The sequence below is a fragment of the Macaca mulatta genome, chromosome 2 (assembly GCF_049350105.2).
Source record: "Macaca mulatta isolate MMU2019108-1 chromosome 2, T2T-MMU8v2.0, whole genome shotgun sequence".
Classification (NCBI taxonomy): Eukaryota; Metazoa; Chordata; class Mammalia; order Primates; family Cercopithecidae; genus Macaca; species Macaca mulatta.
Genome location: NC_133407.1, coordinates 79,096,309 through 79,114,601, shown reverse-complemented (window position 1 = coordinate 79,114,601; position 18,293 = coordinate 79,096,309). Strand labels below are relative to the sequence as shown.

Below are 18,293 nucleotides of genomic sequence, written 5' to 3'. Positions count from 1 at the left end.
TACCTCCCTTCCACAACCAGAGCCAAGAGAAGGGAGATCAGTTACAGCCTTTCCTTCTCATATTATTTATGCCAAGGCTAGTGGATCCCATAGTAGATCACCTTCCTGCATCACCTACTAAGGCATTTTTGCAAAATGTTTTAAAACTATATTTAAGCCTGGAACTACAGTCTTCTGCTGCTTCGTCTTTTTTTTTTCTTTTTTATTATTATACTTTAAGGTCTAGGGTACATGTGCACAACATGTAGGTTTCTTACATATGAATACTTGTGCCATGTTGGTGTGCTGCACCCATCAACTTGTCAGCACCCATCAACTTGTCATTTACATCAGGTATAACTCCCAATGCAATCCCTCCCCTCTCCCCATAATAGGCCCCGGTGTGTGACGTTCCCCCTTCCCGAGTCCAAGTGATCTCATTGTTCAGTTCCCACCTATGAGTGAGAACATGCAGTGTTTGGTTTTCTGTTCTTGCAATAGTTTGCTGAGAATGATGGTTTCCAGCTGCATCCATGTCCCTACAAAGGACACAAACTCATCCTTTTTTATGGTTGCATAGTATTCCATGATGTATATGTGCCACATTTTCTTAATCCAGTCTGTCACTGATGGACATTTGGGTTGATTCCAAGTCTTTGCTATTGTGAATGGTGCTGCAATGAACATACGTGTGCATGTGTCTTTATAGCAGCATGATCTATAATCCTTTGGGTATATACCCAGTAATGGGATGACTGGGTCATATGGTACTTCTAGTTCTAGATCCTTGAGAAATCACCATACTGTTTTCCATTATGGTTGAACGAGTTTACAATCCCACCAACAGTGTAAAAGTGTTCCTATTTCTCCACATCCTCTCCAGCACCTGTTGTTTCCTGACTTTTTAATGATTGCCATTCTAACTGGTGTGAGATGGTATCTCATTGTGGTTTTGATTTGCATTTCTCTGATGGCCAGTGATGATGAGCATTTTTTCATGTGTCTGTTGGCTGTATGCATGTCTTCTTTTGAGAAATGTCTATTCATATCCTTTGCCCACTTTTTGATGGGGTTGTTTGTTTTTTTCTTGTAAATTTGTTTGAGTTCTTTGTAAGTTCTGGATATTAGCCCTTTGTCAGATGAGTAGATTGCAAAAATTTTCTCCCATTCTGTAGGTTTCCTGTTCACTCTGATGGTAGTTTCTTTTGCTGTGCAAAAGCTCTTTAGTTTAATTAGATCCCATTCGTCAATTTTGGCTTTTGTTGCTGTTGCTTTTGGTGTTTTAGACATGAAGTCCTTGCCCATGCCTATGTCCTGAATGGTATTCCCTAGGTTTTCTTCTAGGGTTTTTATGATATTAGGTCTAACATTTAAGTCTCTAATCCATCTTGAATTAATTTTCGTATAAGGAGTAAGGAAAGGATCCAGTTTCAGCTTTCTACTTATGGCTAGCCAATTTTCCCAGCACCATTTATTAAATGGGGAATCTTTCCCCATTTCTTGTTTTTCTCAGGTTTGTCATGTTTTGTCAGGTTTGTCATGTAGATGTGTGGCTGCAGATGTGTGGCATTATTTCTGAGGACTCTGTTCTGTTCCATTGGTCTATACCTTTGTTTTGGTTCCAGTACCATGCTGTTTTGGTTACTGTAGCCTTGTAGTATAGTTTGAAGTCAGGTAGCATGATGTCTCCAGCTTTGTTCTTTTGACTTAGGATTGTCTTGGCACTGTGGGCTCTTTTTTGGTTCCATATGAACTTTAAAGCAGTTTTTTCCAATTCTGTGAAGAAACTCATTGGTAGCTTGATGGGGATGGCATTGAATCTATAAATTACCTTGGGCAGTATGGCCATTTTCCCGATATTGATTCTTCCTATCCATGAGCATGGTATGTTCTTCCATTTGTTTGTGTCCTCTTTGATTTCACTGAGCAGTGGTTTGTAGTTCTCCTTGAAGAGGTCCTTTACATCCCTTGTAAGTTGGATTCCTAGGTATTTTATTCTCTTTGAAGCAATTGTGAATGGAAGTTCATTCATGATTTGGCTCTCTGTTTGTCTGTTACTGGTGTATAAGAATGCTTGTGATTTTTGCACATTAATTTTGTATCCTGAGACTTTGCTGAAGTTGCTTATCAGCTTGAGGAGATTTTGGGCGGAGATGATGCTGTTTTTTAAATATACAATCATGTCATCTGCAAACAGGGACAATTGAATTCTTCTTTTCCTAACTGAAGACCCTTGATTTCTTTCTCTTGCCTGATTGCCCTAGCCAGAACTTCCAACACTATGTTGAATAGGAGTGGTGAGAGAGGGCATCCCTGTCTTGTGCCAGTTTTCAAAGGGAATTTTTACAGTTTTTGCCCATTCAGTATGATATTGACTGTGGGTTTGTTATAAATAGCTCTTATTATCCATTTCTTCTAGATTTTCCAGTTTATTTGCATAGAGGTGTTTATAGTATTCTGATGGTAGTTTGTATTTCTGTGGGGTTGGTGTTGATATCCCCTTTATCATTTTTTATTGCATCTATTTGATTCTTCTCTCTTTTCTTCTTTATTAGTCTTGCTAGCAGTCTATCAATTTTGTTGATCTTTTCAAAAAACCAACTCCTGGATTCATTGATTTTTTGGAGGGTTTTTGTGTCTCTATCTCCTTCAGTTCTGCTCTGATCTTAGTTATTTCTTGCCTTCTGCTAGCTTTTGAATGTGTTTGCTCTTGCTTCTCTAGTTCTTTTAATTGTAATGTTAGACTGTCAATTTTAGATCTTTCCAGCTTTCTCTTGTGGGCATTTAGTGCTATAAATTTCCCTCTACACACTGCTTTAAATGTGTCCCAGAGATTCTGGTATGTTGTATCTTTGTTCTTATTGGTTTAAAAGAACATCTTTATTTCTGCCTTCATTTTGTTATGGACCCAGTAGTCATTCAGGAGCAGGTTGTTCAGTTTCCATGTAGTTGAGTGGTTTTGATTGAGTTTCTTAGTCCTGAGTTCTGCACTGTGGTCTGAGAGACAGTTTATTATAATTTCTGTTCTTGTACATTTGCTGAGGAGTGCTTTACTTCAAATTATATGGTCAATTTTCAAAGAAGTGTGATGTGGTGCTGAGAAGAATGTATATTCTGTTGATTTGGGGTGGAGAGTTCTGTAGATGCCTATTAGGTCTGCTTGGTGCAGAGTTGAGTTCAATCCCTGGATATCCTTGTTAACTTTCTGTCTCATTGATCTGTCTAATGTTGACAGTGGGGTGTTGAAGTCTCCCATTATTACTGTGCGGGAGTCTAAGTCTCTTTGTAAGTCTCTAAGGACTTGCTTTATGAATCTGGGTGCTCCTGTATTGGGTGCATATATATTTAGGATAGTTAGCTCTTCCTGTTGAATTGATCTCTTTACTACTATGTAATGGCCTTCTTTGTCTCTTTTGATCTTTGATCGTTTAAAGTCTGTTTTATCAGAGACTAGTATTGCAACCCCTGCTTTTTTGTTTTCCATTTGCTTGGTAGATCTTCCTCCATCCCTTTATTTTGAGCCTATGTGTGTCTCTGCATGTGAGATGGGTCTCCTGAATACAGCAAACTGATGGGTCTTGACTCTTTATCCAATTTGCCAGTCTATGTCTTTTAATTGGAGCATTTAGTCCATTTACATTTAAGGTCAATATTGTTATGTGTGAACTTGATCCTGTCATTATGATATTAGCTGGTTATTTTGCTCGTTAGTTGATGCAGTTTCTTCCTAGCATCGATGGTCTTTATATTTTGGCGTGTTTTTGCAATGGCTGGTACTGGTTGTTCCTTTCCATGTTTAGTGCTTCCTTCAGGGTCTCTTGTAGGGCAGGCCTGGTGGTGACAAAATCTCTAAGCATTTGCTTGTCTGTAAAGGATTTTATTTCTCCTTCACTTATGAAACTTAGTTTGGCTAGATATGAAATTCTGGGTTGAAAATTCTTTTCTTTAAGAATGTTGAATATTGGCCCCCACTCTCTTCTGGCTTGGAGAGTTTCTGCCGAGAGATCTGCTGTTAGTCTGATGAGCTTCCCTTTGTGGGTAACCCGACCTTTCTCTCTGGCTGCCCTTAAGATTTTTTCCTTCATTTCAACTTTGGTGAATCTGACAATTATGTGTCTTGGAGTTGCTCTTCTTGAGGAGTATCTTTGTGGTGTTCTCTGTATTTCCTGAATTTGAATGTTGGCCTGCCTTACTAGGTTGGGGAAGTCCTCCTGGATGATATCCTGAAGAGTGTTTTCCAACTTGGTTCCATTTTGCCCCTCACTTTAAGGCACCCCAATCAGACGTAGATTTGGTCTTTTCACATAATCCCATACTTCTTGAAGGCTTTGTTCATTTCTTTTTCGTCTTTTTTCTTTAGACTTCTCTTCTCACTTCATTTCATTCATTTGATCCTCAATCACTGATACTCTTTCTTCCAGTTGATCGAGTCGGTTACTGAAGCTTGTGCATTTGTCATGTATTTCTCGTGTCATGGTTTTTATCTCTATCAATTTGTTTATGGCCTTCTCTGCATTGATTATTCTAGTTGTCCATTCTTCCATTCTTTTTTCAAGATTTTTAGTTTCTTTGTGCTGGGTACATAATTCCTCCTGTAGCTCTGAGAAGTTTGATGGACTGAAGCCTTCTTCTCTCAACTCATCAAAGTCATTCTCCATTCAGCTTTGATCCGTTGCTGGCAATGAGCTGCGTTACTTTGGAAGGGGAGATGCGCTCTTATTTTTTGAATTTCCAGCTTTTCTGCCCTGCTTTTTCCCCATCTTTGTGGTTTTATCTGCCTTTGGTCTTTGATGATGGTGACGTACTGATGGGGTTTTGGTGTGGGTGTCCTTCCTGTTTGTTAGTTTTCCTTCTAACAGTCAGGACCCTCAGCTGTAGGTCTTTTGGAAATTGCTTGAGGTCCACTCCAGACCATGTTTGCCTGGGTATCAGCAGCAGAGGCTGCAGAAGATAGAATATTGCTGAACAGCCTGTGTACCTGTCTGATTCTTGCTTTGGAAGCTTCGTCTCAGGGGTGTACCCCACCATGTAAGGTGTGGGGTGTTGGTCTCCACCTAGTGGGGGATGTCTCCCAGTTAGGCTACTCAGGGGTCAGGGATCCATCCACTTGAGCAGGCAGTCTGTCCATTCTCAGATCTCAACCTCCATGTTGGGAGATCCACTGCTCTCTTCAAAGCTGTCAGACAGTGTCGTTTGCATCTGCAGAGGTTTCTGCTGCTTTTTGTTCAGCTGTGCCCTATCCCCAGAGGTGGAGTCTACAGAGACAGGTAGGCCTCCTTGAGCTGCTGTGGGCTCCACCCAGTTCGAGTTTCCCAGCGGCTTTTCTTATCTACTTAAGCCTCAGCAATGGCAGGTGCCCCTCCCCCATCCTCACTGCTGCCTTGCGGTTAGATCGTAGACTGCTGTGCTAGCAATGAGGGAGGCTCCCTGGGTGTGGGACCCTCTTGGCCAGGTTTGGGATATAGTCTTCTGGTGTGCTCGTTTGCTAAGATCCTTGGTAAAGCGCAGTATTAGGGTGGGAGTTACCCGATTTTCCATGTGTTGTGTGTCTCAGTTCCCCTGGCTAGGAAAAGGTACTCCATTCCCCCTTGTGATTCCCAGGTGAGGCGATGCCTCGCCCTGCTTCAGCCCTCGCTGGTTGGGCTGCAGCAGCTGACCAGCACCGATTGTCTGGCACTCCCTAGTGAGATGAACTCAGTACCTCAGTTGAAAATGCAGAAATCACCCATCTTCTGTGTCGCTCGCGCTGGGAGCTGGAGACTGGAGCTGTTCCTATTCGGCCATCTTGCTCCACCCCTCTTCTGCTTTATCTTCATCCATCACTTCTCCTCTTGAGAATATTTGCCTTGTTCCAGTCCCTTGTGCATTTTCAGAGTAACCACTCCTGCAAATGTCAGATGTCTACCTGTGAAAAGAAAGCAATAGATCGTTGACTTTATTTGTTGTGATTTCCAAGAGATGCTTTCCTACCCTCTGCCTACTTTTCTCCCTCTGTGGATAAAACTCTTTAGTGGAAATGGGCAAAATGTTTTGCTTTGATTTAGATTCCACAGGATGAGATAGTCAGAAAGCAAATGGTCTGAAAACAGGGAAGAGTTTAGTGTATTTTGGAAAAAAAATCGAGGTATGTCGTTAACTACTCTAAAGGGGAACCTCTTTACCTGTGCTCCCCCAATCTTTTGCACATGTTTACATGAATAATTCTTTTCTAGAAAAAGGTATATTCTTAATCCAATAACTGCAGGGCCTAACTGTACTACACTCCATGCTTTCAGTATCCAACACCAACTTCTTATTTTTGTCGATCCCCTTACTATCTTAAAATGCCTCTCTAAGGATATCATTATTTCTTGTCTTGAAAGCCTAAATAGTGGCTAAATACTAATTCTTACTCACATGAGATGGCATATGGCGAGGGATGCCATTCCAGTGCAATTGGGGAAAAACTGCCCACTTACCCAATCACAAAGCTCTCCTAAAAGGAAAAAAAAAATCTATAATTCCAAGTAATTTATGTTGATACTCTCCTGATTCAAGGAAATCATGATTAAGTACCTCCCCCTATCCCCTCTTAAATGTGCGTTGTGCTTGAAAACTTGCTTCCAAAGAGTAGTATATGGAAAAAGGGAAAAAATAACTGTACAGTAGCTATTGTAAACATTACTAAAAACTTGGCAAATACAATGGTGGCCAGGTATTTGAAGTTAACATCAACCATGGAAGTCAGGTTGGTAGCATGCACACTTGGTTTGATGGGGTAAGAGCAGCAGTTCACCTTTGTTGCTTTCCTCTCAACAACTCATAACCCCAGTCTCACTGTGAGAAGAATATCAAATAAACCCAAACTGAGGGATATTCTACCAAAAAAATCTGACAAGTATTTCTTAAAACTGTCAAGATCATAATAAACAAGAAAAGCCTCAAAAATTGTCACAGGCCAGAGACTAAGGAGTTAGACAACAAAATATAATGTTGACATTACAGAAAAATGACATTAAGAAAAAACTAGTAAAACTCTAATAAAATATGGAATTCAGTTAATAGTAATGGTGCTCTGAAGAGACTAATAACATTTTTTGGCAATAGTAATGTACCAATATTGATCTCTTTATTGTGACAAATGGTAGTGTAAGATGTTATAATAGGGAAAATTGGTTGAGGGGTATACTGGAGCTCTACTAACTTTTCTGCAAATCTAAAACCTCTAAAATGAAAAGTTTATATATGAGAAAGCAATTAATACATTACTACTTAAAGTCATGCAAATAGCATCTGATATTAAATTTAAGAGAGATATATAGACTTTTTACTTGTATTGATATTTTAAAATCTTTTAAAATTGGAAGATACAGTAAAAATAGGGTGAAGGAAAAAGAAAGCTGGAAATGAACATTACTTGAATGCTATTATTTATTAGGCACATTTCTGAACTTTCATCCATCTTATCTCCTTTAAATCTACAGCAAGAGTCCCATTACATTGAGGAGAAAATTGAGGCTGAAAGTATGGGAAACAACTCAGGGTCTTATAGCTACAAAATCCATAGAAGATATAAGAATAAAAGTCAGGGAGTGGAAGAATGGAAAGGAACTATAAAGGGCTGAGGGATGTGGGGAAGGGAGGCAGAAGGAAGAGGGTGAGTCAAGATCCCCAGGACTCTCCACGATTTTGTGATGATGGGTGTGTTTTCTGGCATGGTGCTCTGAAGAGACCAATAATTTTTGGCAACATAACTTATAGCTGTTAAGGTTGAAGTCTATGACAGTGAATTTTAAATAGATTTGAGATCATTTTCTGTTTTCTCACAAGATTATATACAGCTATGTAATGATTTTTTCCCATGTTTTATTGATAAAAATTCTTTCTATGGATTCAAGTTACACTAAAGTTTTCTTATAAATTCATATGAGAAAGCCTCAAAAATACTGAACTTTTTTACATTTGGATGCCATAAGCATAACTAAAGATACATGCCTAACACTGAATAAATAAGCTTTGACACAAAGCATTGATGCTTACTTCTCATTTTGTAATTTATTAATAAGGCAAGGATAATGTATGTGTTTCTGTAAAATTTTCTTCTGAATAATTTTTTCTCTAACCTTGTTGCTATGGGGACAGGGTCTTTGTTTGATTAGACTCTTGGACACTCTGGCTCTCACTCTTTTCTATTATCACCTGGCTAGTAGGCATTTTGTTAAAAGATATGGCTTGATTAGTGTAAACAAATATCACTACTTCTGTTCACAGGAATAGATTGTTTCTTTTTTCGGTCAAAGATACATCTAGCCAGAAAGAGTCTCTTCATCCCAGTGGTTAATAATGTATTTCAACATGAATTATTTTCTTCCAGTGTCAGACCATCAGAAGATATAAATTTAGGCATAAAATATAAGGAAAGAAGTACCTACATGAAAGAAACACAAAAACCTTATTATGGTGAAGTTATAAAAAAATCATTCAGTAAGTAGTCTCTGTTGTTAATGTATTTTTATAATGTTATTTAATAGATTAGTGTGAATACAAATGGCTACTCTGTGTGTTGGGAATGTACCTATTCCTTAATAAACATGAATATAATGTCCTGTGAACCCCATTTAACAAAGGAGAAAATTGAGGTACAGAGACATTAAGTCACCTGTCCAAGGCCTCACAGAATACTAGCGGAAAAAGTGTAAGGTCTAAGTCAGTGTGTTGGACCACTCTTGTATTGCTATAAAAAAATGCCAGAAACTATATAATTTATTTTTTAAAAAAGAGGTTTAATTGGATCACAGTTCTGCAGACTGTACAGGAACTATAATGTTGGCATCTGCTTGGTGGAAGGTGAAGCAATAGCAGGCACGTCACAGGGTGGGAGCAGGAGCAAGAGGGAGTGGGGGAGGTGCTACACACTTTAAACAGCCAGATCTCTGAGGACTGACTACCATGAGGACAGCACTAAGCCGTGAGGGAATCACCCTCATGACCCGAACACCTCTCAACAGGCCTCATCTCCAACACTAGGGATTACATTTCAGCATGAGATTTGGGCAGGGACAAGTATCCAGGGTATATCATTCCATCCCTGGCACCTCCAAATCTCATGTCCTTCTCCCATTGCAAAATAAAACCATTCCTTCCCAATAGTCCTCCAAAGTCTTAACTCATTCCAGCAATAACTTAAAAGTACAAAGTTCAAAGTTTCATTTGAAACAAGGTAAGCTTCTTCCACCTGCAAGCCTGTAAAATAAAAAACAAGTCATTTACTTCCAAGATAAAATGGGCGGTGGGGGGGGTGGGGTGGGGGGCGGGGCGGGTGAGATAGGCGTTGGGTAAACATTTTCATTCCAAAAGGAGAAATTGGCCAAAAGACAGGGGCTATAGGCTCCAGGCAAGTCTGAAATTCAGCAGGGCAGTCATTACATCTTAAAGCTCCAAAATAATCTCCTTTGATTCCATGCCCACATCCAGGGCACAATGGCACCAAGGGTAGGCTCCCAAGGTCTTGCACAGGTCTGCCACTGTGTCTCTGCAGGGTACAGCCCCTGTGGTTGTTCTCATGGGTTAGAGTTGAGTGCCTGCAGCTTTTTCAGGCATAGGATGCAGCTGCCAGTGAATCTACCGTTCTCAAGTGCGGAGAACGGTGGCCCTCTTTACAGAGCTCCACTAGGCAGTGCCCCAGTGGGGACTCTGCATGAGACCTCCAACCCTACATTTCCCATCTGCACTGTGCTAGTAGATGTTCTCTGTGAGGGGTCTGCCCTGCAGCAGGTTTCTTGCTGGGCACCCAGGATTTTTTTTTTATATTCTCTGAAATCTAGATGAGGCTGCCAAGCCTCCTTCTCTCTTGCACTCTATTTACCTGCAGGCTTAGCATCACATGGAAGCCACCAAAGCTTGTGGCTTACTCACTCTGGAGTGGCTGCCTGAGTTGTATCGGGCTCTTTGAGCCACAGCTGGAGCTGGAGCAGCAGGGATACAGAGAACAGTGCTATAGTCCTTGTAGGCCTGTGGGCCTGTGATGGGAGGGGCTGTCTAGAAGGCCTTCAAGGCCTTTTACCTGTTGTCTTGGATATTAGCTCTTGGCTCTCTTTTAGTTATACAGATCTCTTTGGCAAATGGTTGCTCCAGAGCCTGCTTGAATTCCTCTCCTGATAATGCTTTTTGTTTGTTTGTTTGCCCCACATGACAGGGCTTCAAATTTCCTAAACATTTATACTCTGCTTTTTCTTTAAATATAACTTCCAACTTTTAATCATTACTTTGCTCCTACATCTAAGCTAGGCTATTAGAAGCAGCCAGGGAATATCTTGATGCTCTGCTGTGTAGAAATTTCTTCTGCTAGATACCCTAAATTATCAATGTTAAGTTCAAGCTTCCACAGATGCCTAGGCCATGAACACAATGCAGCTGAAGTCTTTGGTAAGGCATAATATGGGTGACCTTTGTTCCAGTTCCCAGTACGTTCTTCATTTCCATCTGAGACCTTGTCGGCCTGTACTTCACTGCACACATCACGGTCAGCATTTTGGCTACTACCATTTAACCAGTCTCTAAGAATTTCCAAAATTCCCCTCATCTTCCTGTCTTCTGAGTTCTCCAGACTCTTCCAAGCTCTGCCAATTAGCCAGATCCAAAGCCACTTGCACATTTTTAGGTATCTTTTTAGCAATGCCCCACTCTTGGTACCAATTTTCTGTGTCAGGCCATTTTTTGCATTGCTGTAAAGAAATATCTGAGACTACTTAATTTATAAAGAAAAGGGATTTAATTGGGTCACCGTTCTGCAGGCTGTACAGGTATGGCACCAACATTTGCCCACCTTCTGGTGAGGGCCTCAGAAACCTTACAATGATGGTGGAAGGTGAAGGGGAAGCAGGCAATATCACATGGTGAAAGTAGGAGCAATTTGGGGGTAGTGCCACACACAGTTAAACCACCAGATCTTGTGAGAACTCACTCACTATTGCAAAGACAGCACCAAGGGAATGGCACTAAACAATTCATGAAAAAATATATCCCCATGATCCAGTCATCTTCTACCAGGCCCCATCTCCAACACTGGGGATTACAATTCAATGTGAGATTTAAAGGGAACAAATATCCTAACTGTATTAGTCAGAAAATATGTGTGAAGTACCTAATACAGTTCTAAAAAAAGAGATGGCACCAGAATTTTTGTTATTTCCCTTTAGTGTTTAAGAAATAAAGATGAATAAAAACTATTTTTCTCTCAGAAATCCTGAAGCCACACAGAACAATGCATTAGTCTAGTTGTTGACTGACCAGAAAAGAATTATAAGACCAGTAACCTAAAACAAAGGAATCATTATTATACTAAGGTATATTGTTTAGAAACATAGATGAGAATCCTTCCTGAAGCTTTATTTTATATTAAAAATATGTTACTTACTACAAAATAATCTTTTCAACTTATGTCCAAGGGAATGTCACACTTTCATAGAGCAGATATGTTGATTTCTAAATTTCTGATGAAATTTTGCTGTAAAAAGCTGCCTAATTATTTGTTAACATTCAATGCCCATTTATCAAGTAATCTCCACAGAATTTTTGTTAGGTTTACATGAGATAGATATGTAAAGCACTTTGACTACTGCCTGGCATATTACAGCAACCAATACAATCTTATTAGTAATGTTGTTATTGTTATACCTCGGAGCATAACCTTTGGGATTAAACATATTTCAGCTTAAGTCCATGGTCTGCTATTTAACAGTTACGTGAACTGAGACAAACTACTAAAGCATCATAAGCCTCAGTTTCCTCATCTGTCTTAAGGGCACAATGATACCTTACATGTTGTAAAGATTTCTTCTTTAATTTGACCTAGCACATTAAGTTTTCAAGGAGTGGTCCCTGGCCTAGCACCAAAAGCATCAACTGGAACTTACTAGAAATGTAAATTATGGGACCCTCATCCCTGCTTTCCTCCATTAGTCAGAAGCCAAGGGGGTCACACAGCAGTCTATGTTTTAGTAAGCCCTCCAGGTAATTCTGATGCCTGTTATAGTTTGAAATCCACTAACATAAAACAAGACTTGTTCCATATCAGCTGCTGAATATGGATTAGTTTCCTTTTCTTAGGTACTGAGCCACCATCATGACAAAAACCCAGTTCCTACCTTCACAGAACTAACAAAGAAACACAAAATTATATCTCAAATTGAGCTTTTATAGATTTCCATTCTATTATCCAATTATTACATGAAGCACAGAGAATTTCTTTTCACTTTGTTCAAGACTTTGCTTTTAAGAGCATGATTAAAATAGATTTCTATCATCTCATTGTGTGCATAATAAATACAGTAACACAGCTCTGGTTTATTTGATAACATTATTTTAAAAGTACCTGCCAATTCAAAATTTTAGATGTTTTGTTAAACTAAACACTGAAAAAAATAGATTCCATTTCACAAAGGATACAATTTTCTTGTAGATAAAAGAAAAACTGGAGCTTTTCCAAAACTGCAGAATATTCATTTTCAAGGGAAAATAGCAGAAAAATACAAAATAAAAAAAATGAATGGGAAGCCTTGAGTTCCTTTTGGTTCCTTTGAATAAAAAGCACTATGGATTTATTTTGAACAGCTGTGTTTATAGGGTTTGCAGATCACTGCAGCTGTACCAGCTGAGTAATAGGAAGGTTAAATTTATAAATGTTAACTTGGAAATGTGCTAGCTCTTTTCAAGGAATTAATGTTATTGTATTCTTTTTCTCCCTGTCTTCCTCTAAAACCTGCTGTTGTGAAGGTGCATTTAGGTCATTAAGCATTGGAGTCCTGGAAGAGCTGCCGGAAGTGAATAAACCTGCTTTCCTTCTAGACCCTGAGAAATACTTTAGGAAAGAGCCAGAGGAGGAGCATCCCCAAATTCCAGAGGCCCCGTCACTTTTTGAAAGTAAGTTCTCAGCCATCATACACCTCTACTATCCCTTTTCATGAAACTTAATCATTTAAAAATAGAGTAGAAAAGCATGAAAATAACAAGTGTTTGCCTTGTAGGTTGCCGTGAAACAAAGTGTGGTTTGACTGTTAAGATTTATAGTTCAGCTGCTGATCTGTGCTTTCAGATAGGACAGCCAACAGGCTGGGATATATGAAATGAATATTTTTATTTTGTTCCTTTTCTGAAGTTAGAATGCCACGAACACGTATCCATGAATCTTCCATGGATGAGAATCTCTCTCCCCAAATAACCTTAATTTTCAAAACCGTTGCTGGAGGAAGCCATCATAAGACCCCTTTAGAACACAGTGTCTGGCAATCTTGTTTATTTTTATGTGAAACACTCTAAATAGAGACGACTTAAAATGTATTGTCTTAAAGTCTTCCAGCTGCAGAGCTAGGCTAATGAGATGAGAAGACAAGAAAGCTTAAGTTGGAAACTATAAGTGAATGATGTCTAAAGATATAGAAACAAGATGTACAAAATAATTCTTTATTTTTCAGACTATTATAGTCTTCTGAATTCTTAAAAGTTTGAGGAATAATTCTGTAGAAAAATTCTTCCAGCAAAGAAGGGTCCTGTGGGAGAATATGTAACACAACCTGATTCTCAGTGAAGCACTCAGAAAGCATATGGACACTGCAGGGAAGCTCATTTAAAATAATTAATAAAAAGTTCAAGTTTTCAGCTTGTAAGAATCAGAAAAAATCAGAATTAAACTAAGCCATCTGAGATCTGTGGTTTCAAAACTGTTAAAATCCTCTGAGCTGGGATTCAGCATCATCCTAGAGAAACAATAATGTTTGCAGTAGAAAGGTGTTTCCTTATATCCACAGTTAGGGAAGTTTAAGAGTCTCCTCTTTGCTTTGTGCCTATGGAAAGGGAGAACAGCTGGTCAACATTTTTGTTGTTGTTGAAATTCTACTTATAGGCAAGGTACAGCTGTCATACTTCATTACCATAGTTTACAGTCTAATTATTATCAGGTATTTTTTTTCTTTTTCTTTAAAAAAAAACCATTTTCTTAGAATTTCTCTTTGCTTGCTCTTGTGTGGGTAATCTATGGTTTCTGCTCATTTTTCTTAAAAACGAAGCCAGAACTTTAGAGCTTTTTTGCGGGCTCAGAAAATGATACCCCAAAATATGCCACTTTGGCATGTTAAGTGCTTTGAATGAAGTGGATTGAAAGGCCTCAGAACCAGTCTCTCTTACGTTCTCCTGCTGTCTACCCTGCTTTTCCTTTCAAAGTTCAGGGAGGGTTTCTCTCTGAAATTCCCCCATCTGACTGAGGAGGGTTCTTCCTAAAGAAATGCAACTGTAGTGAACCCCCTCTCTAGGAATCTCATCAAACAACCTGTAAATGTTATTTATCAGAGGAGAAATTAAAAGTCATCACCACATCCAAACAGGCTATTGCCTACTTTTCTGGAGAATGCTCTAAATAACTCTTTTTTAACCTAAAAGACTACCTGCATAATAAGACAACCTTTGTTCACAGTGCAGTTCTACCCCTCACCTTTTAAAACTTGTCATCAGCTCCGCCAGAGCACAAAGAAACTTTGTCCCGGGCTATTTTCTGTTCCTTGGGCTCATTCATTTCCTCTAAAAAGTATTTACTCTTCCTGTAAAATTGCCTACCCCCTCACCCTCCCTCCTCCACCCTGCCATTTGCCATTTCCCTCTTCTCTGTGAATAGGGTATTTAAACTTCAACCCTCTGGCCCTTCTTTGAGTCTCATATTTTGTGGGGTTTTCATGCACATGTGTACATTAATAAATTTGTATATTATTACCTGTTAATCTTCGTGTTTTCAATGTACTTCAATAAGCTCAATTGCCCAGCCTCCAGAGGGAAGGTTTAAACTCCCCTATAGCTCTAAATAACTCTTAGTGTGGCTGATAAGGATTTCAGTCTGTCATCCCATCATTTTTCACCAGGATGACTCACTTTTAAGAATGAAATGGGGGCTGGGCCTGGTGGCTCATGCCTGTAATCCCAGCACACTGGGAGGCCAAGGCGGGTGGATCATGAGGTCAGGAGATTGAGGCCATCCTGGCCAACATGTTGAAACTCTGTCTCTACTAAAATACAAAAAATTAGCTGGGCATGGTAGTGCATGCCTGTTGTCCCAGCTGCACAGGAGGCTGAGGCAGGGGAATCTCTTGAACTCGGAAGGTGGAGGCCAAAATTGCACCACTGCACTAGCCTGTCGGGGGGGGGGGGGAAAGAATGAATATGGGAAGTACTTATCTTGTCCTTGTGAGCCACAAATAGACATGAAACAGGAACGACCACTAAAAAAGATCCGGACATAGGACAAGGTTGTAAAGATAGTCCAGATACAGGTATACATACAGGAGGAAACCGAGACAGAAAATGGAGTCAGAATTGAGGCAAGATGAATAGGTGACAGAGAATATGCAAAAGCTGGAGGAAAGAAGCGAGAGAGACAGGTAATGAACGCAGAAAAGACCTCTCTTCAGTGGGTGAGAGTTCCTGCTTCTATGAAGAATCTTTTATATAATCTGTGGCAGAAGGAAGCCACACATGAATTCTTCACATGGGCAGGGAAGATGTGTGGGTGAGGAGGTGGGGTTAATGGCTGGGCAGAAATAACCAAAATACTTAAAAGACTCTAATAAATTTTCAAAGAGAATTTTTTTCCCCTGGATTTCTTATTAAAATTTCCTGTAACTTCCCCACGGTTTTTAAAAGATGTTTTCTTTCTTTTGGTTTTTAATTTTCTTTCTTCAGTTTTTCTTCTTTTACTTCCCTGTTTTGAAAGTGTTTCCTCTTACTTGCCTTTTCTGCAAGTGAAAATAATTTTCTTTTAAAAGCTTCACCAACTTGTGAGAGAAACAGATGCAGATTATTGATGACATAGGACACCACCAATGAGGTTCCATGAAAATGCCAGGAAAAAAGTTTGACTCATTCTGGCTGGAGCATGGGAAAGAATTCAGTCACATTCGAGCTGGGACTTAAAGGATGAGTGGGTCAAAGATGAGGGAGAAAACAAGGAAATAGTGAGGAAGGACATATCAAGGTTGAGGAAAGAGCAAAAGTCAAAATGAATCCAAGTTGGCTACAATGAGTGACTTCAGGCATTGAGACATTAACTGAGTTTTACACGTGTTAGTAGAGGTAAAGTAAAATGTGTTTGGAAGGTGTTAAGTTAGAGGTACTGGTGTGCCATTTACAAATAAAGTTCTGGAGGATTGAAGCCGATTGTATATACACTCTGTGATATCATAGTCTTTCACAAACAGATACTGAAATAATGTTTGTTCATTTTTGTATTTAGCTTTTCCTAGGCTAGATTGCATATAGTAGCATTTGTGCTGGATGCTGAAGATGCAGAGATAATATGTAGATACCCAGCCTTCAGAGATCTTGACATCGAAGTGGAGTGGGGAAATAGATAAATAGACAAATAATTATATTCTACAACAAGGGCTATGATAGAGATACATACTGCATACTATGGGAACACATGAAAATCCAGAGATGACTTTTCAGGAAAACCAGAGTATACCCGAACTAGATGTTAAAAGTTAAGTTGCTATGAGCCAGGTTGGAAAAAAAAAAAAAAAAAAAAAAAAAAAAAGCGAGGGATGATACTCTGGTAGAGGAGTGGTATAGGTAGCTCTAAGGTGGTATAAATAATATGGTGTGCTAAGGGAGTTACATGTAGTTGCCACTGGCTGGGTTCTAGAAGGAGCTTGAAGAAAACGAGGCTAGACAGGTAGGTGGGGGGCAATGGAGCATCTAGTAAACTATACTAAGGACTTTGACATTTATTTAATCAGAAGTAGGGAGCTATTGAAATATTTTAATCATTCTGAATTTTACCATTTTATATCCTATATTACCTCTTCAATGTTTATATTTATTTGTATTATTCTTAAAGTGATTGTTCTAGAAGTTACAATGCTTTTTCCTGTGCTCTTTATTCCTTCTTGTGACACTAGGCTTTCATCTGAGACCATTTTCCTTCAGTCTGAAGAATTTTCTACAGAATTTCTTAAAATATGGGCCTGCTTGTGAATAATTTTCCCAGCTTTTAGATGTCTGAAAGATGTATTTATTTCATTTTGACTTTGGAAGGATATTTTCATTGGATTTAAAACTCTAGATGTCAGGGTTGTTGTTATTGTTGTTGTTTCAACTTTTTAAAGTTAACATATTTCCCTGCATCCATAGTTACTGTTTAAAATCCTGCTCTTAATATTATTGAATCATCTTATTCTGGCTGCTTTTAAAATCTTTCTCTTTAGCCTTGGTTTTCAGATGTTTTACTGTGATGAGTCTAAGTACTGTTTTGTGTGTGTGTGTGTGTGTGTGTGTGTATTTATGCTACTTGGGGTTCATAGAAAGTTATCGAATGCATCTTTCTTCAATTTTGAATAATTCTCAGCCATTATCTTTATCCAAATTATGTTTTATTCTATTCCTGCTCTCTTCTGTGATGGAATAGCAATTACACATATGCTAGACTGTTTAATTATATCACAAATGTTTTTGATGCTCCTTTAATAAGTGGAATTAAAAAATGGAATAAATAAAATGGAAGAACATTTTATTTTTTTAGGTAGGCTTCAGTTTGTATATTTTATATTGACCAGTCTGCTTTTAAACCCATCTAATCAGTTCCCAGTTTCAGATTATACATTTATGTATATCTGAAATTATATATATACACACATATTTATATACTTTCAGTTTTAGAATGCCACTTGAATCTCTTTTATACAGATTATAGTTCTCAGTTAAATTTTTTTCATCCATTTTGTTCATCTTTTCTCTCTGTTTTTGAAACATGTTTATAATGGTAATTTTTAAAGTCCTGGTTGACTAACTCCAATATCTGGATAATCCTTGGGTTGCTTCTAATACATGTTTTTTTCCTCTTGGTTTTTAGTCTCATTTCTCCTGCTTCTCTACAAGTCCTGTAATTTTTTATTATATGACAGAAAATTTAAAAGATCTATAGACACCAAAATTAATATTTTCTCTCAGCAAACCGTTCACTCTTTCCTTAATTCAGCAGAGAGAATAAGACGCTGATGACCTTAATCTAATTAGGACTTGAGCCGGGTCAGTGCTGAGGTACAGGTTTAGTTAGGCTTAGTCCACTTCTGATTTCAAATGTCTGTTTTAGGTTTCTCCTTTTAGTGGGGTATTGTCTCCCACGTACTGCAAAACTGCAGAAAACATTACTCTGCATTTCCAGTCCAATCCACAGTCTCCCACACCACCCCAGGGCTCAGAGAATGTCCTATGGGAAAGAAGGACCAAACTCTGACATTTCTCTAGATTCCAATACATCACACCAACCCACATAGCCATCAAAACACTTCCAAATT

General features: G+C 38.8%; 1 protein-coding gene across 5 annotated transcripts in view; it reads left to right on the top strand.

The window, feature by feature from the left end:
- Positions 1-18,293, top strand: part of WDR49 (WD repeat domain 49) — a 187,050-nt gene that overhangs the window by 152,416 nt on the left and 16,341 nt on the right. For all 5 annotated transcript variants that reach the window (XM_077991631.1, XM_077991632.1, XM_077991629.1 and 2 more), the window contains 2 exons: positions 8,333-8,442; positions 12,733-12,879. In XM_077991631.1, coding sequence (XP_077847757.1) covers positions 8,333-8,442; positions 12,733-12,879 — 257 coding nt within the window. The remainder of the gene's footprint in view (positions 1-8,332; positions 8,443-12,732; positions 12,880-18,293) is intronic.